Source organism: Nilaparvata lugens, chromosome 4, assembly GCF_014356525.2.
Source record: "Nilaparvata lugens isolate BPH chromosome 4, ASM1435652v1, whole genome shotgun sequence".
Classification (NCBI taxonomy): Eukaryota; Metazoa; Arthropoda; class Insecta; order Hemiptera; family Delphacidae; genus Nilaparvata; species Nilaparvata lugens.
The window spans coordinates 12,054,446-12,079,403 of NC_052507.1; the positions used below are offsets into that span (position 1 = coordinate 12,054,446).

The 24,958-nt window shown below is 31.8% G+C and overlaps 1 protein-coding gene across 3 annotated transcripts in view; it reads right to left on the minus strand.

Moving 5' to 3' along the window:
- The window catches only part of LOC111049323 (DE-cadherin), a 477,993-nt gene that overhangs the window by 14,648 nt on the left and 438,387 nt on the right, over nucleotides 1-24,958 (minus strand). For all 3 annotated transcript variants that reach the window (XM_039426678.1, XM_039426677.1, XM_039426676.1), the window contains 10 exons: nucleotides 24,032-24,203; nucleotides 22,246-22,392; nucleotides 20,769-20,887; nucleotides 18,557-18,715; nucleotides 15,809-16,087; nucleotides 11,482-11,635; nucleotides 7,808-7,995; nucleotides 5,660-5,842; nucleotides 2,445-2,594; nucleotides 462-665 (listed from right to left, as the gene is read on the minus strand). In XM_039426678.1, coding sequence (XP_039282612.1) covers nucleotides 462-665; nucleotides 2,445-2,594; nucleotides 5,660-5,842; nucleotides 7,808-7,995; nucleotides 11,482-11,635; nucleotides 15,809-16,087; nucleotides 18,557-18,715; nucleotides 20,769-20,887; nucleotides 22,246-22,392; nucleotides 24,032-24,203 — 1,755 coding nt within the window. The remainder of the gene's footprint in view (nucleotides 1-461; nucleotides 666-2,444; nucleotides 2,595-5,659; nucleotides 5,843-7,807; nucleotides 7,996-11,481; nucleotides 11,636-15,808; nucleotides 16,088-18,556; nucleotides 18,716-20,768; nucleotides 20,888-22,245; nucleotides 22,393-24,031; nucleotides 24,204-24,958) is intronic.

Here is a 24,958-nt window from a genome sequence, read left to right on the forward strand (position 1 = left end):
AGAGTACCCTTTTTTAAATTATTGTGTTACGACCATGTTTCGGCTACTAATTCCATTTTCAAGTGATTATTCTGGAAATAAATTAAGATTATTATTCTTATTTTTAAAGAACAAAAGACAATTTTATCAAGTATTATCGTTAGCGCACACGTTAGCACGGTAACACATTCTCAAAGACAATCAATCAATCAATTTTATTGGAAAAACATTTTTATATTGTTGGGTCCTGCTAAACCCGTCAGTTTTTTATCAGGTGCCAGATCAAAACAAAATTATTCACAACGTTAAATTAAAATTGAGAATAAATAAAATAAAATAACTTGTCGTGAATCAAGAGTAATGTACAAGAAATGAAATAAGAGACTCCTCTAAATATACGGTATCATGCCCACAAATGGACAACGACTCGAAGCTCAAGTCATCAGTAAGAACTTGCTACGCTCGTCTGAACATCTACTCACATCAGCCTGATGCACAGCAATGGCGGTGTTGAGTTTTTCGGCTTCGTAGTAGGGCGATCCATGCGCTGAGAACCTGACATCCAGCTCTGTTAGGTTGGTGTTATGAGGAGAGTGAAGCACTGTGAACACGTCCACGTTATCCAAGCTCACGTTTAGATATTTGGCCAACCTCATACGAAACTGAGAGTACTTGTTCATGCCCCTCTGCAAAAAATCAACAAATAAATGTAATTATTGATTGATAGGTTTAAATCAAAATTTAGTGGTTCAGAAAAGACTCTAGTCAAAAAACACCAATCAACACATCAAATCATTAATTAATTATTAAATACGTTGTTGGTTATCCATCTTGTTTTCACTATTATCCTTCCCCAAGCTCGAGCTTGCTCTTTTGGGGAAGTAGTTCCTTATGTTTATTTGTATTTCCTATTGATTCATTTTGTTGTTATATTTCTAAATTGTGAATCATTGTAATGCTTTTTCAAGGAATGAATAAATAAATAAATAAATATTATTATTACTATTAAATTTTGTAAAACTTTCAAGTGGAAAAACACTCACATTCTTTGATGTGGCGACGTCCGTTTCGTGCTGGTATTGCACATGTTCAGACAGAAACTCTGTTTGGCTTGAAAATGTGCAATACCAGCACGAAACGGACGTCGTCACATCAAAGAATGTGAGTGTTTTTTCACTTGAAAGTTTCACAAAATTTAATAGTAATAATTATTAAATAGCTTCATATCAAGGTTCAGTGGTAGAGAAGACTCTAGTCTTAACTATCCGCTATCAAAAACATTGGAAATACATTGAAATAATTATCCATTCTTTGACAATAATTACGGTACTAAATTTGCAATGAACCAACAGGCATTTGCCCAAACATTTTTATAATTCTAATATAAGGATGAAGTAGTTTATATTTATATGTTTATTTAGTAGAAGCATAGAGAAACAATATAGCATAAGTAGATATCCCATGGTATAGGGCGTTTATGTCGCAACTTTTACTGTTATCTCAAGCTGATAGTCCAAGTAGTTCTTTCCCGTGAAGCTTTATGACGCTGGTAGTCTCTCATATTGTGTCGTTTATACACTCTTACCCGGTCAAAACAGTAAAAATCGACAATAATCGACAGTAATCGGCTTGAGATAACAGTAAAAGTTGCGACATAAACGCCCTATACCATGGGATATCTACTTATGCTATTGTTTCTCTATGGTAGAAGTAGCTCGGGAGTTATGTTTCTTGTTCATAAATCTAATAACCTTATAACCTTGCACCAAAAATTTGGTGTATGTAAAAAATTGTTTAACATATTAACATATTTTTAAAAGTACCTATGCATAAATTATGGTGGTGAATTGTAAAATTCTATACACTTGGATTTTGAATTTTCAATTTCAATTACATTTTAAACACAAGGTCAAATCGCAAAAATATAGAACATTCTTTGCAAATATTATAATTTCACTATAAATTCACAACAAAAGTATTTTTTATCCAACTTGTGGGACGCTTAGAAATAATTTGTTCAAAATCTATATTGATGTGGTTGTGTAACCGAACATTCTTTATAATATTAAAACACATTGCTTTTGTTGTCAAATCCACTCAATTAATCCAACTCGCAGGACTGCAGCAGTTTCGTGTTGGAACCAACACATCTTCAGCTGAAAATTAATTGGTTTTGACAAGAGAAACAGCAATAAGCCTATTAGAAATAAGCTTGTATAATCATTAATAATATTGTAAATAAGTTGAGATTATCAAGAAATGAAAATAATTTTTAAATTTTTCAAAAGGGTAGTTGCATTTTTTATTTTTATTTCTTGATAATTAAGAGTAGCCCTAGCCATAAATGTAAGTTGAGATTATTATTAAAATAGCTATTGTTAAATAGTTATAACTATTATTAAATATAACTATTATTAAATATAATAACTATTATTAAATACGTTATTATTTTATTGTATACTCACAGAGTCTTCAGCCACAAATTCCTCAGCTTTGATTCCTGACAGCCTGATAGATCCAGATTTGTCAACAGCCTCTTCAGGAATTACTTTCACTGTCACATTGACAATGGCGTCCACTGTATGTAACGGGATGAGGTGCGATTCCTCAGTAACCTGTCAAAAAATATAGTTAGCATGAAAAATAAAAATATTTATTACTGTTAAAATTATTTATCAATCAAAAAGCACATTATATTCGAGTGTTGTAACGAACAAGGTCATAGCATGAATATTGTATCACTAGTAAGTATATCAAATCAAATTAATTTATTCCTCTTTATAAATAGACATTAAAAAAAATTATAAAAAGCATTATAGGAAATTTTCTTCACATGGGCTATGATGCCTGTGTGCGAAGAAGAGTCCGAATCATTTAATATATTCATTTTATTTCAGAGGAGGAAACAAGAGGAAAAACTAACCAAAGAGAGAGAGAGAGAAAAAACATGGAAGAAGGGAAGAGAAGGGGGATGAAAGAGAGAGTAAAAGAGAGACAGATGGATAGAAAGAGAGAGTAAAAGGGAGACAGATAGATAGGAAGAGAGAGATAGTAAGAAGAAAGTACAAAATAGAAAAGTTTCAATTTTGGGTCTAGGATCATCCATCAGGGCCGCCAGGCAAGCACATGCCAGAGACGGACATAGCAAATTAAAAACAGATTATTATTTTCAAAAAACCTTCTAGAAATGGTAAACAGAAAAAAGAAATGGTAAACATAAAAAAGAAGTATAATTTTATCTAGTACCATCAATTTATCCCTTTCAAAAGAATATTATTAAAGGCTTGAAGATGTTACATTTTTGTAATCGAAATGAATATCAAGCACAATATCTCATTCTCACAACTAACACTCTTATTGATCAATCATCAACTGAGTATTTTTTCAATAAAATCATTATTAATCAATAAGAGTTGAAGATGGCACATTTGTAGTAGGTATAGATATCCAGTACGATAGGTTATTCACAGCTATACAGCATAATTCATCAGAGATATCACGGAAAATAATTGATCTGGGATCCGCTGGAAACTCAAAAGTCCGTTTGAGGGTTGACCAACTTCCTACCAACTATAACTGATTTGTTAATCAGCGTTAATGTCCATATTTAACAGACGTATGTGCAACTGGTCCTAAGTATTATTTATTCACTGAGATTATTATTCATCTAGAAGACTTGATATAACAATACTAATTGGTATGAATATCCTGGACAATATCTTATTCACAACTACAGCACTACTTTATCCAGTAAACTATCAATTACTGAATATTTTTTTCCTCCACCTACTGTCTAAAGTACTTACTTTACTCCCTGAAACCTAATACTAAAGTGTCACTTTTTCGCTCTCGGTAGTAAAAAACAGAAAAACTCCCTAGTAAAAGTGACTCCATTTAAATAACATGGGGAGCATCTCTATTTTGAAACTTACATTGTAATAGGATAGAAGGTCTAAGCTCAGATGAGAAAGCATGATAGAGGTGTCTGTCATTGAGTCAACTGAATTCAATACCACAACCAGAAATTTGATTAAGTCATGAAATATATGTTTGTATGATAATTATTATATTCTTAATATTAGTAGACGATAACAATTTATACAATTTTTAAAATATTTTATTCTATTCAAAATACCAGCCAACAAATATTTTTGATCTGCAATTCAAATCTGAACCGCGTGATCTGGAGTCAGCCATTTTTGGTAGCTGCTCAGCTGATATAATTGTTACAACTTTTGCCGATAGATAGCGCAATCAGCAGTGCCAATCAGACGACCGGTTTTTAGGTTTTAGATTTAGGTTACGTTGTTAGGAATCATTGTCACCAATACGTGAGTTATTAGAATGATTTTATTTGCAGTTTCTATAAAAAATGTAGATGGAGGAAAAATGTTGTGTACATCACGAGCGAAAAGTACTTTTTCTCCCTCAGGAAAATTGCTGCCCTCGGCTTCACCTCGGGCTTCAAACTTTTTCCCACAGGGAGAAAAAGTCGTACTTTTCACTCTAGATATACAAATAACTATCTCTTATTGATGAAGAAGACTTGAAGAAGCCACATTTGGATATGGATATTCAGCACAATATCTTATTGAGTTAGTAGGGAACTAAACTGATTGAAGGACTCCCTTATGAATAACACAATCAAAAGCACAAGTTGTTAACTTGAGATCTATTTAATAGGAAACTAGACTGAATAAAGAACTGAACAAGAGACTTTCATATCGATAACCAATCAGTTTCCTTGAACCTCAGATACTTATATGGGTTACAATAATAACCCAAGTGTTTTTTCGGCTTTGTAACAACATTACTAAATTAAAACTCTTATCACTAGTAAATTATTCTCAAGGAGTATTCTCGGACCAGAGATGTGGATGAGTGCATATAACATAGGCCTACGCTTATCCTTTTGACCTTCATTACCATCAAGTGTCTGTTGTATGTAAAAGGTTACCTGCATGAAATACAGACTAATAATTGCATTCACAATGATTATAGGAACACGTCAAAACACATTATTGCATAGAAGTCAATGTATTACAACTAACTCTGAATAGTTTTCATGAATTTGGTAGGAAAATTTATAATTTATCACTTGCCAATTATTCTCAAGGGGTATTCTCAGACCAGAAATGTGAATGAGTGCATATAACCATAGAGAAACGATAGCTTAAGTAGATATCCCATGCTATATAGGGCGTTTATGTCGCAACTTTTACTGTTATCCCAAGCCGATAGTTCACGTAGTTCTTTCCCATGCAGCTGTGTGACGCTGGTAGTCTCTCAAATTGTGCCGTTTCCACACACTCATCCCAACAAAACGGTAAAAATTGACAATAATCGACAGTAATCGGCTTGAGATAACAGTAAAAGTTGCGACATAAATTCCCTATACCATGGGATATCTACTTACGCTATTGTTTCTCTATGATATAACATAGGCCTACACTACCTTTTCAACTTCATTACCATTAAAATTGGAAAGTGGAATATTACAAGCTAACATTGGTTTTACTCTTTCAGATTATATCTGTTATTATGTAGATAATGTTAATGATTCCATCGATGAGTAAATTATTGATTGATTGAATAATTATTGATTTGATGAGAAATATAATTAAACTGGATAAAATTGTTTTATATGAATGAACAATAAAAATTGAGCTCAGATCACTACCTTGAAATTGAGTTGATAAGAGCCCTCCTTAACTCCCTGCAGCATAGTAATCATTCCAGTCTTGTAGTTGAGGTCGAAGTAATGGTGAGTTGAACCGTCAAACTCAAACCTCTTGTCGGCCAAATCCCAGTCATCAGGGTCATCAACGTAGACTCTGCCGATTTCCGTGTCAGGTGCTTCTCCCTGTACACAAAATCAGCGAAAAATCTATTGTATTACAATAATAAATGAGAAATTGATAGATAAACAACTATGTAAACTTGAATGATTAAGTATGGAAATCGATCCTATCACAATTATAAATGAGAGTATAAAAATAGATCGTATCACAATAATAAATCATAAATTAATAGATGAACTACTATGCGTAAAATTGAATGTTCAAGTTTTATTGAGATAACAACACTGAAGGTGCGAGCAGAACTAGTAAGTCGCGGTGAAGATCGATGCCACTAGACAGCTGTGCAATGATCAATAGGTACATTAAGATATGATATAGAGTTAAGATATGATATTAAGATATGATAAGATATGATATTGGATATGATATTAAGAGTTAATGATATAGATAAAGAAGTTTGATAGCGAGCTGAAATCTACATTTTTACCTGACCCTTCTGTTCGTACCCTTAGCAATTCAGGCAAAATTGAAAGAAAATTTACCTTATACTCACAAAAGGAAATGGGAAATTCATAATCAACCTACTAGATTTTACTTTCAATAGGATAACACTTCAACTGCAGACAAAATTTGAAAAATCTACCTCATACCTACTCACTAAAACAAATAAGTAATAGCTTTCACGAAAATTTACTAGACTAAAATTGAACACTGTTATAAGAGATGATTATTCATATTAATGTACTATTAATGCATGATTATTCTATTAAGGAATAAAAACACAATGTTACAGTATCTTTTCTACTAAGTTTCACTCGAAAACTAAAGTTCTAATGCTCATGACATCATCATTAGTTATCAACTTAGTTGAGTTGAATGTTAGTTTATTTCATGTAAGTAACGTTAAATTTTACTTGTTCATGTAACCTAACTATTGAATTTCAGTTTTGACTCAACTTAAAACTTGCAAACCTATAACCCGTAGAAAGCAATATGAAATAGCTATTTATGTAGTAAGAGCGTAATGCGCGACTTTATCGCTCGCGCAAAACAGTTATCACGCGACGCGAAGCGGAGCGTGATAATTTTGCAAGAGCGATAAAGAAGCATTACGCGCGAATTACATACAACATTTTTTCTACAACTGCCCAAACCTGTTAAATTACTTATATCGGCGGAGTTACAATTACCGACTTCTCAGGTTAAGATCTGACTTTTTGGCGAGCTGCTTACAATCAACTGATTTGGGAGCGTAAAGAAACTCTTCAGCGCATGCGCGAATGATAAGCGAGCGTTAAGTAAATCTACTGCGCATGCGCGGATGGTTAGCGAGCGAAAAAGTAGATTCTCCTCAGAAATAAGCTGTTTTACGAGGAGAATTGAGTATGTAAATTATTTTTTTACGCGCAGTTGTAGAAAAAGAATACCTAATTCATAAAAACCTGATGCCATGAGAATTGAATCCCAAGCTCTTGAATCAAACTAAGTTGAAAATGGAGCATTCTTATTTTCAACTACACTAAAGTTTCAAATGACACTCCTAACTACAAAAAAAAAACAAATTAAGCTATGGAATTTATAGAAAAAAATTAAGGTTTGTGGATGTTTTAATTTATATAAATGAACGTATTAAATGTTGAGTGATCTGGCTGATTCAGGTCTAGTGTCAGAGTTTTCAGGTCCCATCTGATCAATTTCAGAGCCTTTGACATGACTCAACGATTGTGCATGTATTGTTACCTCTTTTTTAAGGCTACCCTTAAATAGAAAGAAATAGGAAATCTAAGTACCCTTTTTAAAATTGTTTACTCACAATTAATTACAATTAATTACTAATCTAGGTATAGTACTTAGATTTTCATTTCTTTCTATGTATTATGTTTCATGAAGAGCTATTATAAATTACTCAATCATTCAACAACAAAACGTTATTTAAGGGACCTACTTTCAATTTTCAAATCCCAAAACAACACAATATTTCTCAAGAGAAAAAGCATTTTCGAGCAAGAATGAATAAAATAAGTTACCTTATAATTGTAGACAAAAATGGAGCTCTCTCCTGGTTTCATAGCGTTATCATTGACGTCTCCAATGACCACTTGAAGAGTGCTAGTGCCAGTCTGGGGAGGATTTCCACTGTCAGTGATCGATATTTTTATTTCGTAAGATTTCTTGTCCTCTCGGTCGAATGAGACTAGTGCCTTCAGCTGATCTCCTGTGAAACAGAAATTTGGATTCAAAAATAAATATAATAATATTTATAACAGATATACCCTTCACTAATAATATGGAATATCTACTAGTACCTAATTAATAAAATCAATATAAAAACTTGTAGTACCCTCTATTATTAGAAACTTTAAAATATTTAACGACTAGTTTCGACCATAGGTCATTTTAGAGTTAAAAATCTGTAGTCTTTAAATATTTTGAAGTTTTTAATAATAAAGGGTACTACAAGTTTTTATATTGTTTTTATTAATTTGTACAAAAGTAGCCCATATAAGTAAAGTGTTTTTACTAGTACCTTTATTGTAGTTGTTCTCAGTAATAAAACATTCAAATCGCCCTTTCAAACTAGATAAATAGATAGATAGATAAATGCCTTTTATTTACACTTTACAATTTCAAAAGTGATGTGGGCGAAATTGAGGCAATGGAAGCCCCCTCTTCCACTTAACCCACGATAATTATTAGTTACTCAAATTAAATAATTATAAACAGGTACTCAATTGAAGAACATTCATTATTTTCATAGAAAAATAGTATTACTTGAAAGGAATATCCAATTCTCAATTATTGTAGAATTTGAAATAGATCCAGCACTCAACTCCAATATACGGTACTGTTATTTAATTCTGGCTCACTCAAAAAATCTTGAACTAGTGAAATATTTCATCTTGATCATGTAAAATATTTCATCTAGTAAAATAGTAAATAGTTTAGTTTCAAATTGTTAACTAAATTTATTTAGTTTCTAATTTAGTTTCAAATTGTAATATATACCGTAATATTATCTCTTAAGTTTTGTTTTAAATTATCAATCTCACCGCAAATAAATATTATTCGTTGATGAACTATATCCCAATTCCTATGAATTTTCGAGATAAGATGAAATATTTTACTAGTAACTATAATATTTACTAAAATGTTAACTATTTAAGTTATATACTGCTGTTATATACTGCCTTATAGTGAAATAGTTAACATTTTAGTTAACATTATAGTTACTAGTAAAATATTTCATCTTATCTCGAAAATTAATAGCGATTGGGATATATTTTCTCAAAGAATAAAATTCATTTGCGGTGAGATTGATCATTAAGAGCAAAAATCAGCAGATAATATTACGGTTTATATTAAAACTTGAAACTAAATTAGGAAATCGAAGAAGTTTTGGGCAATAGCCTGTTTTTTTCTTCTCCGATCGTTGTATTGTTTATGCTAACCGAATAAATGAATGAATATATCAGATATTCAGAAATAACTTGAACTACAGCCACTGTAGGAGGCAGTGACAACAGAAAATTGGCAACTCTGCCGTTCTATCATTTCTACTAACCTCATAGCGTGAATCTCACACTGTACAGGTATGCATTTATCGCAATACGTTTTATTTTCATAATTTAATATGAATATTTGAATAATTTTCACTCACCAACAATGGCAAACTTTAACTGTATCTCAATAAGATAAATTCAAAATTTCTAGTTTATTTATTTCTGGACTGAAAAGTGGACTCAAATTAACTCAACTGGATACCATAACCTATAATTTTTATTCATTCATAACTCTACCTTCATTGTATTATCATTCATCCCATCATCATCATCAGCTAGGCTTAAAATACTTCTAGAAAGTCGCCTTTGTAAAATAATAAATAATTAAAAAAATATTATTTGTAGTGTGTAATCCGGAGCGAACTTGACTATATAGACTGTACTGAATGTGTTTCTCAATCAAAAAGTCCATCACACTTGATTCCAAAAACTATGTAACACATATTATTTGCAATTCATTTATTAATCATATTTGAATAATTTCTACTCACCGACAATGGAAACTAGGAAAGTATCTCGTTCTTTGTCGTGAGTTCCAAGAGGTACTTGAACTGTCTGACTGAATAAAGCTGCGTTTACACTAAACTTATTAACAAAATTTTAATAGCTCAATCTTTATATATTCTATTAGATTGAACATAACTTATCATACACATGATGAACATATCTGTTTGTCAAGTTCTGTTTAATCTAATAGAATCTATAAGGATTGAGTTATTAACATTTTGTTAATAACTTCGGTGTAAACCCAGCTTAAGTTCTCTCAATTCATAATACCGTACTCAATATTAAAAACTTATCCAACACATATTTATTATCCATTTATCAATGGAAATACAAATTTTAAGCATTTCTATGAACCGAAAATGGCAAGCTTAAACTGAATTTCGATAGGCCTATTTGTAGAGAGTTTTAAGGCGTACATGACTATAGAATGGACTCAATAATGCGTTCTCTAAAGCTGCGTTTACACCAAAGTTATCAACAAAATGTTTATTTCCGTCCTTATAGATTCTATTAGATTGAACGGAACTTGACAAACACATATGTTCATCATGTGTATGATAAGTTATGTTCAATCTAAAAGAACCTATAAGGATTAAGTTATTAACAAAATGTTTTTTCCGTCCTTATAGATTCTATTAGATTGAACGGAACTTGACAAACACATACTTTCATCATATGTATGATAAGTTATATTCAATCTAATAGAACCTATAAGGATTGAGTTATTTACATAATGTTTTTTTTTCGTCCTTATAGATTCTATTAGATTGAACGGAACTTGACAAACACAAATGTTTACCATGTGTATGATAAGTTATGTTCAATCCAGGCAATCCAGTGTGCATGACTGTAATACAAGAAATAGGAACAACTCTATTATCAAAGAACATAGTAAAGAGAAGTACAAACAAAGACCGACCTATATGGGCATCAAATTCATCACTTACCTTCCTACTAAGATTAATCATGAAAAAGATAGTACAAGGTATAAAAACAAACTGAAAAAGTATATCGTGGAATTAGAATTATACAGTTATGAAGAATTTTATAGTGCCAACTCATTATGTATTTAGACTACCTATTGTTGATGTATTTTGTTTTCTACTTGTATTTATTTTATTATTTTGGAAATAATAAAGAAAGACGCATTCATGTACATTTTGATGTATGTTTTGAATAAAGAGACTGATTGATTGATTGATTGATTGATCTAAAAGAACCTATAAGGATTAAGCTATTAATAAGATGTTTTTCCGTCCTTATAGATTCTCTTAGATAGAACGGAACTTGACAAAAACATATATTTATCATAATATGTATGATAAGTTATGTTCAATCTAATAGAACCTATAAGGATTAAGTTATTAACAAAATGTTCTTTTTTCGTCCTTATAGATTCTATCAGATTGAACGGAACTTGACAAACACATATATTCATCATGTGTATGATAAGTTATGTTCAATCTTAATAGAATCTATAAGGACGGAGAAATAAACATTGTGTTGATAACTTTGGTGTAAACGCAGCTTAGATTCAGAATTATATTTTATTCAATAGGTACTAAAAACTAATCCAACACAAATTTGTAATACATTTACAAATGAAAATATATATTTAGATAGTTTTCACTGACCGACAATGGAGAACTTGGACTGAATCTCGACACTAGTGCTGGGTGCCAAGGCGTACTTGAAAGGCTCCCCATTTTCGGGGCCGTCGTAGTCTTTGGCCTTGAGCTGCACTATGGGCCCCGGTGGCTGGTTCTCTCTCCACACGACTGGCTGCATCTGTGCAAACACAAACAACAATTCAACATTCACAATTATTATTGTTGTCAAATGTGTCACTGTGCTTGCCTGGTCTAGTACAAGTACAGATATAGATATAGGATGTGGTTGCTTGTGATGAGATATGTAGGTACTAAATATACTGTTGCACTGTAACCGTTTTACTTTTGCTAAAATACTGCTGGCAGAGTTTCAATATCTAGTCTAGTACTAGTAGTTCTGTGAACAGTAGACCTCGCGCTCAGTAAGTTACATTGACCTTTTGTTATGTTTTCTCAAAAATTAATAAATAATTTATCAATTCAAAAGTCTAGGAAAAATCACAAATAAACATAGAGGTCTCTGTCCTATCGTACCGTGACGTGTCGTTCCGGAATGTGAGTGTGAGCGCTGTTATCAGGTCTGGTTGCAACTGTCTACAACGTTGATGGAAAGATACATTTTCAAGATGTTCAATGGTTTTGAACGGGTAGTATGCATAGCCACCTCTAATACAAGGCCCCGGCCTACGATATTGCAACGTCGCAGTGTAGGCGAGAATCTAGTACATGATTGGTGAAAAAGATTAAAAAAAATACCAGCTGATCTTTTTCACCAATCATGATGTATTAGAATATAGGCCTACACTGCGACGTTGCAATATCGTAGGCCGGGGCCTTGTATTAGAGGTGGCTATGATTATAGTCAACTGTCTGCTAACGTTGATGGAAAGATATATTTTCAAGATGTTCGATGTTTTTGAACGTGTAGTATTATAGTCTACTAAACAGCTGATTTATGATGAATAATTCAATAGCCTGATTTTACGCTAATATTGGCGTATGAAGGGGGCTCCTTTTTCCTTTTATATTATCCTTGAAATGCAAAATTCTCAAAAACCTTGTATATACGTCGACGCGCAATTACAAAAGGAACATACCTGTCAAATTTCATGAAAATCTATTACCGCGTTTCGCCGTAAATGCGCAACATATAAACATTAAGAGAAATGCCAAACCGTCGACTTGAATCTTAGACCTCACTTCGCTCGGTCAACAAGTATCTCCTATATACTAGTACTAGCCTAGGGGCTCCGCCCTCTGGACTCGCTTCGCTCGCCTGCATTTTTCATTTGAGCATGCATTCCATCAGAAAGTCAAAGTACTGAGAAAACGCAGAAAAGCCGAGAAAAACGCTGACTTTGGGCGTATCTTTGATGAAATATTAAAGTCACCTCATCACAACATTTTTAGACCCTACCAGAACCTCTGTCCAAAATTTGGACATTTTCTGTCTATTACTTGATGAAAGAACTGAGAAAACGCAAATAACGCTAATTTTGGGCGTATCTTTGGCGTTATTTCAAATTCCTTCTAACACAACATTATTACACCCTAGCTTAGCTTCTGTACTGAATTTGAACAATTTCTGTTCATTTGTTCTCGATAAATCTGAGAAAAAGCAAAAAACGCTAATTTTGGGCGTATCTTTGACGTTATTGCAAATTCCTTCTAACACAACATTATTACTCCCTAGCTGAGCTTCTGTACTGAATTTGAACATTTTCTGTTCATTTGTTCTCGATAAAGCTGAGAAAGCGCTAAAAACGCTGGAAAATGAAGATTTTGGGCATATCTTTGAAAATTTTCCAAATCCGTTCTTAGTGCGCCTCTAAAGGGCCAACTAAACATACCTACCAAATTTGAACGTTTTTGGTCCGGTAGATTTTTAGTTCTGCGAGCGAGTGAGTGAGTCAGTCAGTCAGTCAGTCAGTCAGTCAGTCAGTCAGACAGTGAGTGAGTGCTTTTATATAAATATAGATAGAAGATATAGGAAGTCCTGTGTAAACGCAGCTTTAGGCACAATACACAAAACATTCATATTATTTTGTGAACCATGTTTTATTAAATTCACCGTATTTTTTTGTGAATACTATTGTTGTGTGGGCCTGGTCAATTTTTCAACGATTATAGAAACATTTTGCTAATAAATTTAATTTTAACATAAGAGTTGTATTGTGGTGTAATGTTTGTGGTATTTCTCAATGATGAATGAAACAAATGAAATGTTGTCAGCTACTATTTACTTTCAAGTAAACAATAAAACTGAAGATATGTGCATCAACTTCATTCAAACTGAGATAGATCAGCTGTAGGTTTGAGCCTTGAATGTAACCATAGCCACCTCTAATACAAGGCCCCGGCCTACGATATTGCAACGTCGCAGCGTAGGCCTAGAATCTAATACATGATTGGTGAAAAAGATCAGCTGGTATTTTTTGAAATCTTTTTCACCAATCATGTATTAGTTTCTAGGCCTACGCTGCGACGTTGCAATATCGTAGGCCGCGGCCTTGTATTAGAGGTGGCTATGATGTAACGCATTATAATAGATGTGACCATATCTTCATGGCCACCTCTAATACATTAGAGGTGGCTATGATATCGTCATGTAAACCTAATTTAGCACTAGCATAGCCACCTCTAATACAAGGCCCCGGCCTACGATATTGCAACGTCGCAGCATAGGCCTAGAATCTAATACATGATTGGTGAAAAAAATTTAAAAAATACCAGCTGATCATTTTCACCAGTCGTGTATTAGATTCTAGGCCTACGCTGCGACGTTGCAATATCGTAGGCCGGGGCCTTGTATTAGAGGTGGCTATGGCACTAGACATAGATGGTGATATTCCAACGTTAGTAGACAGAATCTGTCTACTAACTTTGGTGATATTGAGCCTATATGAAACCAGGTTCTGCTTCAAATCAACTTCATTGTTTTTCGAATTAATTTCAAATCAATGTGTGTTTTCAGTACGGTACGTGGCGAATCATGGAACATTTCAAGTTATATTAGGCTATATGGAATATTCAAATCATTTTATATTTAATCCATCTTAATTCAAAATTTAAAGTTCTACTATGATTTTTGAACTGAAAAGTGTGTTGAAATTATGCATGAAAGACTTATCTTTTTAAGACTGTGACATATTAATAATAATCTTTTCTTTCTCCAAGTAGCTATAATACTTTTTTATTGTTTTTCACATGTACTATTCTCTTTTATTACTTTTCTAGTATTTATATTTTTTGTAATAATTTTTATGATGTATTTCCTTTATTCATGAGTGCGTTTGGGCTGTTATGCCTGTTGCACTCCAAGATTTCTGTGAGAATAAATAAATAAATATTACATATATGCAAAATATTACATAAATATTACATATTTTCACTAGCAGCAAAGCGAGTAGCCCTTGAAATATTCATCTGTTTATTATTATTTCGTTATTTCTAATTATAATTCTAATTTTTTTACAAATAATTTATTGTTTGTTTTAAATATCAAAACCTGTACGATCATTTCTTGTTTTTCATTTTCCCACCCTTACATATTCAGTGAAGGCACATCGTGCTTACATATTTAGTCATACATATTAGTCATTGTTGAAACACCGCTGATTTATGTAGTTATATTACAATACTATATTATCAATATTCTAATGTTGCATTCAATCTTCATTGTAATTAATAAGTTTTCATAATATGTGAAATTTGCTGCATAATTGGCTGTTGTACTGTAATTTATTGTAGATTCGTGTATGAACCAGAATGTATTGTAACTTACTTGAATAAATTTGAAATTTTTGATTCAAAAAAAGAATCTGTCGTACAAATTAGAATTGGTACTGTTTTGGGCTCAAGCCTGAAACTTTGTTTTGTGGTACTTTTTGGAAGTTGTATTATGTTAAGCAGTTGATTAAATGAATAAATCACTCATTAACCACGCACGAGCTCAAGAGCTTATGTGGGCATCACCTTCATTCATTGGATATCAATTGGAAATATTATTTGAATTCGGGAGAAAAACAGAATCATGATAGCCTTATTAATTCTCCTTTACTGTTGTTTACATCTAGTGTTATTTGTACACATCATAAATGAAGGATGAAGAATAACGCTGGATTTGCACACGACAGTGACAGTGAAAAAAAAACCATGAGTTCTGATCGTATTATTCATACTAACTCGGTCGAGCTGAGTAGAAATAGTCCAATTGGAAATTGTGGAAATTATATTTCACCGTTCACTGTCACTAATGTGTGCAAATCCAGCCTAAAAAGTATGAAAGTTAGAGAATAAAATTATAGTTTACTTTAATTCAATAAGATTTTTCGATTTAATTTGAACTTACAATAGACAGGAAAGGCGCGTTATCGTTGATATCAATTAGAGTGATGACTACTTCAGTGGTGGAACGGAGAGAGTTGGGTTTTCCGTCATCGTCATCAGCGCCAATCAGCACCTGCCAGATCTCGAAGCCGTCAGGAGGGTCTCTGTCCAAAGGCTTGATCAGCGACAAACACCCTTTCTTGTCGATCTTCAGCAGTTTTTGCTGATCCTCCTTCACCACAAAGTAGTTGATGTGCTGAGGCGCAGAACGGTCTGGGATGTCTGGGTCGTATGCTTCAACCTGGAATAAAATTAGAAAATTTCAGATTATTTCTAAATTGATTTCTCTGGATCGTACGCTTCAACCTGGAAAAGAATTCGAAAATTTCAAATTATTTTCAAATTAATTTCTCTGGGTCGTACGCTTTAAACCAGGAATGAGATTCGATAGTTTCAAATTATTCTCAAATATAGTGAAGTTGTGTTTCTTTTCTGGCTCAAAATTTTGCAAAATTACTTAAAAATTTCCAATTTTTAGAGATTTGAGTAGGATATTCTTGTTATTAATTAGTTTTTAATATCAAAATTGGAAAACTTTAGTTTAGTCATTAGTTTTGAAGTGGAAATTGGACTTTTTTGAAGTGTAAAGTGAAATCATAACCTCATTCTTTTTTGAAACTTTTATTTGTAAAAATTTGGGAGAAGGCAGTTTTGGGCTATGCCTGTTGTCTTCTACCAATCATATTACTTATATTGTAATTATGCTTTGTGATTGTCAATGTGATAAATAAATAAATAAATTTCTCTGGGTCGTACGCTTCAACCTGGAAATAGAATTCGAAAATTCAAATTATCTTCTCAGAAGATTGGGCAGGATAGCAATAGATACTATACTATACTACTATACTGTACGATACTACGATACTACTACTACTATATACGATACTACTACGATATACGATACTACTATACTGCAGGATACTACTATACTATACAAGAATTCGATAGATTTAGGCCCGATTCCTAGAGCCTTAGATTCTTGGAGCCTAAAATCTAGAAACCTAAGAGTATAGGGCCCTGTTGCACAAAAGTCCGTTGAGTTTTAACCGTGATTAATTCCACGAGAACCAATCAGAGAAGCCGTCTTATCAAAGAAGCCTTCTTCACGAGAACCAATCAGAGAAGCCGTCTTATCAAAGAAGGCTTCTCTGATTGGTTCTCGTGGAATTGATCACGATTAAAATGTAGCCGTCTTTTGTGCATTCGGCACTAGAACTCATATAGTGAGATCTGAAACAATCGGTGTGACAACAATAGATAATTCACATGGATTTAATAGATTAAGGGCTGGCTCCTACAGTGAGTGAGTTCACTACCTACACTTGTGAACCTTTTTTCATGTTTTAGTTTTTTCATCCTCACAGTTTTTTATATTTTTATATCTCGAAAGCGACTCTAGCGATTTTCACGAAATTTGAAACATAGTATGATTATGTTATAAAAATTCAACTGCACTAGGTCTCATCCTTGAGAAAACTCGCTGAAGGACATGAAAAGGATAACAAATAGTTCTTACTACAAAATTGTAGTAATTTTGTATTCAATTTGTAGTGATTTGTGTATTCAATGTGTGGTAATTTGTGTATCCAATTTGTAGTGATTTGTGTATGAATGGAGTGGAGTAATCTATCGTGGCCATTATAGCCTCAATTTTTTACAATAAATTCAATCATCGTGAAAATTCTACTCGATTTTCCCACAATTTTTCAAAACTTTATTAAAATTATCACTGATTAATACAGATTAAATGAAAAAGACTAAGAAATTGTCAAAAAACCACAGATTTTTTGATACTTAGAAAGACCGGTTTCGGTTATTACACCATTGTCAATCTCTGATAAACAATGTTTGAATACACAAATTACTACAACTGTGTAGAAAGAGAAAACTGTGAGGATGATACTGAAACATGAAAAAAGGTTCGCAGTTTATCAGGGATTTTTTTTTTAGAATTTTAATTATTAATTCAAGTAAGTTACAATATATTCTGGTTTATACACAAATTTACAATAAATTACAGTAAGTTATAGCAGCTAATTATGCAACTAATTTCACATATTATGAAAACTTATTAATTACAATGAAGATTGAATGTAAATTAGAATATTGATAGAATATTGAGATTGACAATGGTGTAATAACCGAAACCAGTCTTTCTTAAGTATCAATAAATCTGTGGTTTTTTGACAATTTCTTTCTCATTTAATATGAATAATTACCACAATATCAACTTCTCAACTACACAAAAAAATTAATACAGAGTTAAAAAATATTCTTCTTCCCATAGTAGATTAATCAGAAACAATTTTTCAAATATAAAAAAATTCCTCTCCAATAAAGATTCAACCACGGAGTCAGAAACAACTGGAGTATTTATTACGTACCTTTTATTACGTACTTCAGCTCTTTCTCTGCTACCAAATTGGACAACCTTTGGACAGCATTAACTTTTTATCAACATTTTTGGAGAGAAATAGAACAGGCTCAGCCTAGTTTTTCCTTCAATGTCATAATTATATTATGATTGTAGTATCTTTTACAATAAATGAATAAATAAAATTCGATTGATTGTATCATCAAATTTAAGGAAATATAGGAACTAGGCTACCGGTACTATTATAGAATAAGATTGCAACAACATATACAGTAATGAATTTTACATTACCGTAACACATTTTACAAATTAATCATTCAAGTTTTTATAGCATACCTTCACAATACATCCATGAACTAGCTTCTCCTCTTCAATGGTGATGTTGTTTTGATAAGGCAGGAACACAGGCTGGTTGTCATTTACGTTTTCAATCTTAATTATCACACTACAATAATCCTCATAAACGCCGTCGAAAGCTCTTACTTTCAAGGTGTACTGAAAAATGGAAATTCAAATATCAATTGAGCTACATAAAGAATTTCATTCATTTATTCATCAAATTACAACGGAAACAACAGGTAATATCCCATTATGCTTCCTTAACACAACAATAAGACTCGTATACAATGATTTATTGAGAACAAAATAAAAAAAAAAATACTTGAACTAATGTAAATATAAAGAAAATAATTAAAAATCTCAGTACCCTTTTTTAAAAATATTTTTAATTTCCATGCAAAAATAAATTTCCATGCAAAAAATATTTTTAAAAAAGGGTACTGAGATTTTTAATTATTTTCTTTATATTTATATTACAAGTAGCCCTATACAGGAAAGAGATAAAACTTGAACTAATGTTTGAAAAGAAAAGAAAAACAATGAATGTCATCTAGCGTTAACATTATACGATAGGTACTTGAAATTTCATTCACGATTTATCAATAAATCTTCTCTAAAACTATTTAGTCCAGTCACTATATACATTGGTGCATGCAATTTATATTGTAGTTCTGATTTTTTAATATATTATTTGGGTGCATAAGAGAAGTTCAGAACCAATTTCTTCATGCAAAATTTCCTTGTGAACTACTCCTTCCAGAATAACAATATAAATTTCAAGCACACCCCCTTTTTACTTTCCTTGCCCTATTACCATAGGTAAGGAAAGTATTGCTTTCCGAAAAAATTAAGGTACCCCAATTTCTAAATTTCTATACGTGTCGAGGTCCCCTGAGTCCAAAAAACTGGTTTTTGGGTAATGGTCTGTATGTGTGTGTGTGTGTGTGTGTGTGTGTGTGTGTGTGTGTGTGTGTGTATGAATGTATGTGCGTCTGTGTATACGATATCTCATCTCCCAATTAACGGAATGACTTGAAATTTGGAACTTAAGGTCCTTTCACTATAAGGATCCGACACGAACAACTTCGATCAAATGCAATTCAAGATGGCGGCTAAAATGGCGAAAATGTTGTCAAAAACAGGGGTTTTCGTGATTTTCTCGAAAACGGCTCCAACGATTTTGATCAAATTCATACCTAAAATAGTCATCGATAAGCTCTATCAACTGCCACAAGACCCATATCTGTAAAAATTTCAGGAGCTCCGCCCCATCAATGCAGATAGATTTCCAATTATCAGGCTTCAGATACAATTAAAACAAAAAAAATCAAGTGGAGTAGATTGAGCATGAAAATCTCTACAATTAATGTTCAGTAACATTTTCACCTAAAATTGAAAATAAGCTTTAAATTCGAGAAAATGTGATTATTCAATTGCAAATTATTGTTGATTCTATTAGATTTTTATCTAGATTTTTATTTCTATATTGACTGGACTAATTCCAAACTCAATGATAAATACTCCATACTAGTATCACTTTTGGGATGAATCTACAATATTGGTAAAAGCTGATACAATTATTGATAAAACATAATACTAGAAAAATGCTACCTTATAACGAACTGAAGCTCCAAATTGAAACACTACACTGTGCAAAAACATGGAATGATATTTTTCAAATCATTCACATCTCCCATAGCCTAATACTCGAGAATTTATGCACAGGAGTGTCTTATTGTTTACTTATTTGCATATGTATGAAGGTTCGTTAGCAAAAGTCTACACTGATGTACCGCACTTGAAAATCCTACAGTTTTTTATTCCAATGTCAGCCTATTCCAATGATACAAATATTACAAGATTATTCATAGTTTTACGTGTTTCCAAGACAATAAGATTATTAAGTAGGCTACTGATCTCAAAGAGATTTTATATTTTACTGTTAGAGCTAAATTTTCAATACTATACTTATAATAAATTATACAAATAATACATTAGATTATTCATAGTTTCATCTGTTTCCAATACAATAAGATTATTTATTAAGTAGCCTAGGCTACTGTTCTCGAAGAGATTTCATATTTCAATGTTGGAGCTAAATTCCCAATACTATACTTATAATAACTTGCTCCAATTATCAATGCTTCTTTTTAATGAAATAATAATAGTCTACTTTTTATGATTAGTTTTCAAATTTTATCTTACTCACATTTGTCAATTTCTCGTAATCCAATCCGTTTGTTCCCACACGAATTTTGCCAGTACTGTCTTCAATTACAAAAGCATCATTGATATTTCCATCAACAATGCTGTAGGTAACGGAGGATGCTGTTGGGGAAAAAATTTTACAATCATTTTCCAATATTTCACAATTTTCCAATATTTCTTCCAATATTTAACACACTGAGATGAATAAGAACAAACCTGATCAGTTCTACAAATAAAGTGATAGGCTAGATGTGAAGAACAATCAGTTTCAATTCATAATTTCTCCAACTTCTTCATACTGTGATAAATACAAATAAAAATAAATATGTTAGCCTAATTTGTGCTAATGAGTCAATATCGGAATATAATAATTTTAATTTTTATAGCTATAATATTGAACAATAACTGTCAATAATAATTTATTTGAGAGATTTGAACCAGATGAATAGAATAAAAGGTAACAATTTCTACTAATTACTTTTGACATGTTTAGCATGAACATGATTGAAAAAACAACGCTTGAGTGATTCAAGAAAATAATAATTTTGTACGATTTTCTCTTTAATGAGATGAATTCAATTAAAGGTGAAAGTTGTATTGATGATTGAAATATATTTCATATTGTCAATAGTTATAATACAGTACTTAAACCGATACAAATAATTATTACACTCTGAAACCAAATTTATTTCATTCATAATGGAATAGATTTATTAGAAGTAGTTGAATAGTTCATAAAGTTCACACAATAATTGATATATTTCATATAGTTGCACAATATACAATATTATAGTTAATATAGATTATGAAATAGATATATTAGGCTGGGTTCACACTGTTGATTTTTTTGTCGGCCGATAGTTCCCAATAAAATGGAACAAGTGCTTTTCAAATGTAGTCTTCAGACTGTCAACGTTGATAGAAAAATCTTTCCAGAAAATAGAACCTGTCCTATTCTCAGAGGAGAGCGATAGTAATGGCACATATATGCTTCTACATACAAACGTTCACACTGGTAGAGTTTACTCACCGGAACCCATTCTTCACACCTTTCGGACGGTCACTAGCATTTGTTTGCCTGCTTATTGTTTCCCTATATTGAAAAACTCCAATCGTTAATTTCGAGATATTTATTTTTTTGAAATATTATATATAGTAATCTACTCGACTAACTGAATCCAAAGAAGTTTGTTTTTTGTTTCTACGACCAAAAATAATATTTTCTTGTAAAAAAATCGAAAAGTTGCTGGGTCCATGAATCAACAATGTGAAAACCCAAAGCGATTTTTCTATTTCACGGTTATTAGCCAATCATTCCAGTTCGTTGCGGACGACTATTTTTCGACCAGTCTGTTCGCGCCCTTATTGTGTTAACTTTATGAACTATCAAAGTTCAACAATACAAATACTATGAAACTATAATACAACTATACACAACCATGAAAGTTCAATTGAAGTTTTATTCTAATCCAGCTTACCTGTGTCATTATCCAAAGCTTTCACCTCGGTCACCAAGGAGTTCTGATCAGCATTTTCCAAAATAGATTCAGCCACGTAGACACTTTTGGTGAATTTTGGTGGATTGTCATTCTTATCGGCGATTTCAATTCTGAAAACTTGTTGACCTGCGAAGAATTACAGAATGACAATAAATTAAAAATATTGGAGATATATCACAAAAAATAAGACCTAAAATTAAATTGTAGTAGGTATGAATGTAAGATATGTGGAGTCGCTAACAGCACAAAAAGTTTGAATATCTACTGCACTATTAAGAAAAAGAATGAAAATAATATTCTATCCCTTCAATGCATAAAAAATGCAATGCTATCGGAAACGTCAATTCAACAGCTATTTTTAATTGAATTTGTAAAATGGTGTGAAACTGAGATATATGAAGTCTCTAGCAGCACAGAAAGGTTCAATATCTGCAATACTATTATGAATTGAATATGTAATTGAGCAAAATGAGTTGAATTGAATATTATTAAAAGGTTCAATATCTACCATACTATTATGAATTGAATATGTAATTGAGCAAAATGAGTTGAATTGAATATTATTAAAAACTGAAATTCCTTAAAAATCGCGAGATTCCAGATGAATAATAATAAAATTATAAATTATCATAATTATAAACCAGGACTCATTTTCATAAACGACACAGTTTGAATTATATTGTGTTTTGTTATATTTTTTTTGTTATATTTTTTTTGTTATATTGTGTGTAATTATAGTGTATTTTGTATTTGACTGTGAGTATGGTAATTATTCACTCAGTTGTTGTGGCTTATTTAATTAAGGACCATGCTCCTCATCATGAGGGTTTCCTTTTCCTCAAGCAAAGGACAGGTCTAATACCTAGGCTCAACTCACACTTACGCGACTCAGGTCGAGAAGAGACTCGACTCTAGTCGAGAGCATGTGTTTTCAAATAGTGACGTCGCGGAGACTAGAATCGACTGGTCTGAGTGTCACCATTTGGAAACACATGCTCACGACTAGAGTCCAGTCTCTTCCCGACCTGAGTCGCGTAAGTGTGAGTTGAGCCTTAGTGTAATTATATGTATAGGACGTTTTCCAAAGACACAAAACAAGTAGGTAGTAAGTAAATAATTTAAAGTCGAATATATTTAAGTCATATTCTGTAATAGAATATTCTTGATAAACATTCATTGTAAATATTTCAACAATGTTTCTTGATAAACATTAGCCTACTTGCTACATTAGTCAAATAAATTAGTGCCGTATTTCAACTCACTTCAAGATTAATTTTACTGAGCTCATGTGAATTCTTGGTCTTAGTAATTCTTGCATTTGATACTAATTAATAAGGAAAAGTTTTGGGCTTTAAGCCTGTTGTTCCTCTCCCAATCATTCATAGTTGAGAATTATATTGTAGCCTATGTATCTATGCATGAATGAATAATAAATAAATTAAGTTATCAATTTATCTATTCAATAACAAACGTGGAATTAACTTATTTAATAATCAAACCACTTCATGCAATAGGAGAGACATGATCATATTCTGAGACAGACAATTATAATTATCTACATCATTTATGCAGATACATAATTATTATGGACATGTTCTCATACAGACAAATAATAATAGTTACTCAATTAATATAGAAATAATTAGAAAGTACTATTTTTCAAACTTTTTTTATATAAACACTACTAGTTTCAGCTTCGACTTTAAAATCTTAAATAATAATCACCTATGTTACCTATGCTCTCAGGTATACAAATGATAATTACCAATATTATGAACTCCAGTAGAATATAAGGCTGAGGGTGAGTTATCCGTGGCTATCACTTTAATATTGTAGAAGTCTTGCTTTTCCCTGTCAAATGTCACTTTGGTGGTTATGTTGCCTGTGTAAGGATCAATGTCGAAGAATTCCTCATTATCTGCCAGCTCATAAGTTACCTGGAAAATGAGAAATTATCATTATACTGATAACAAATTTTCAAATGAGAATTATTAACAATTTACATTTTAACTTGAAAATGACTCATGGTCGGAACTAGTCGATGAAATATTTTAAATTTTTTAATAAAAAGGTACTGCAAGTCTTCATATTGTTTTTATTCAAGAATTAATTCTACGATAAGTACTACATCATTGAAATGATTGGGAGAGAAAAGTTATCAGCCTTGTGCTACTGCTCTCCCAAATTCAGAATAAGATTGACATAATTGTTTCAAATCAAATGTTTTTATTGTCGTTCATAATTATACATGTATTGACGAAGACATGAAAACGGAGCATAGTCATTAGTCCTTGTTGTTTTATTATTCATTATTAATATCTTTTTTTTTATTCATACTGATAATTCAAAAACAAATGAAGAATCGATTTCACAGTGAGTTAATGGAAGGTTAACATAGTACAAAATAGGTTGATGAGGACTATAGGAATTATGAACAATCGTGAGGGAAAACATAATAGAAAACTAATGATAGATCAAATAAAAATTGAGTTAAGTAGAAACCGACTAATAGATCAGACTACACTCCCATCCTCATAATAAGCTCTAATAATAATTAAAATTATTATAACCTTGTTCTCATTATAATAATTATCAACATAATTAGCTCCCATAATCAACAAAAAAACTCTGATTGCTACTAGTATTGAATTATTGATGTCTCTTTCAATAAATTGTTGGACTAAAAATTAAA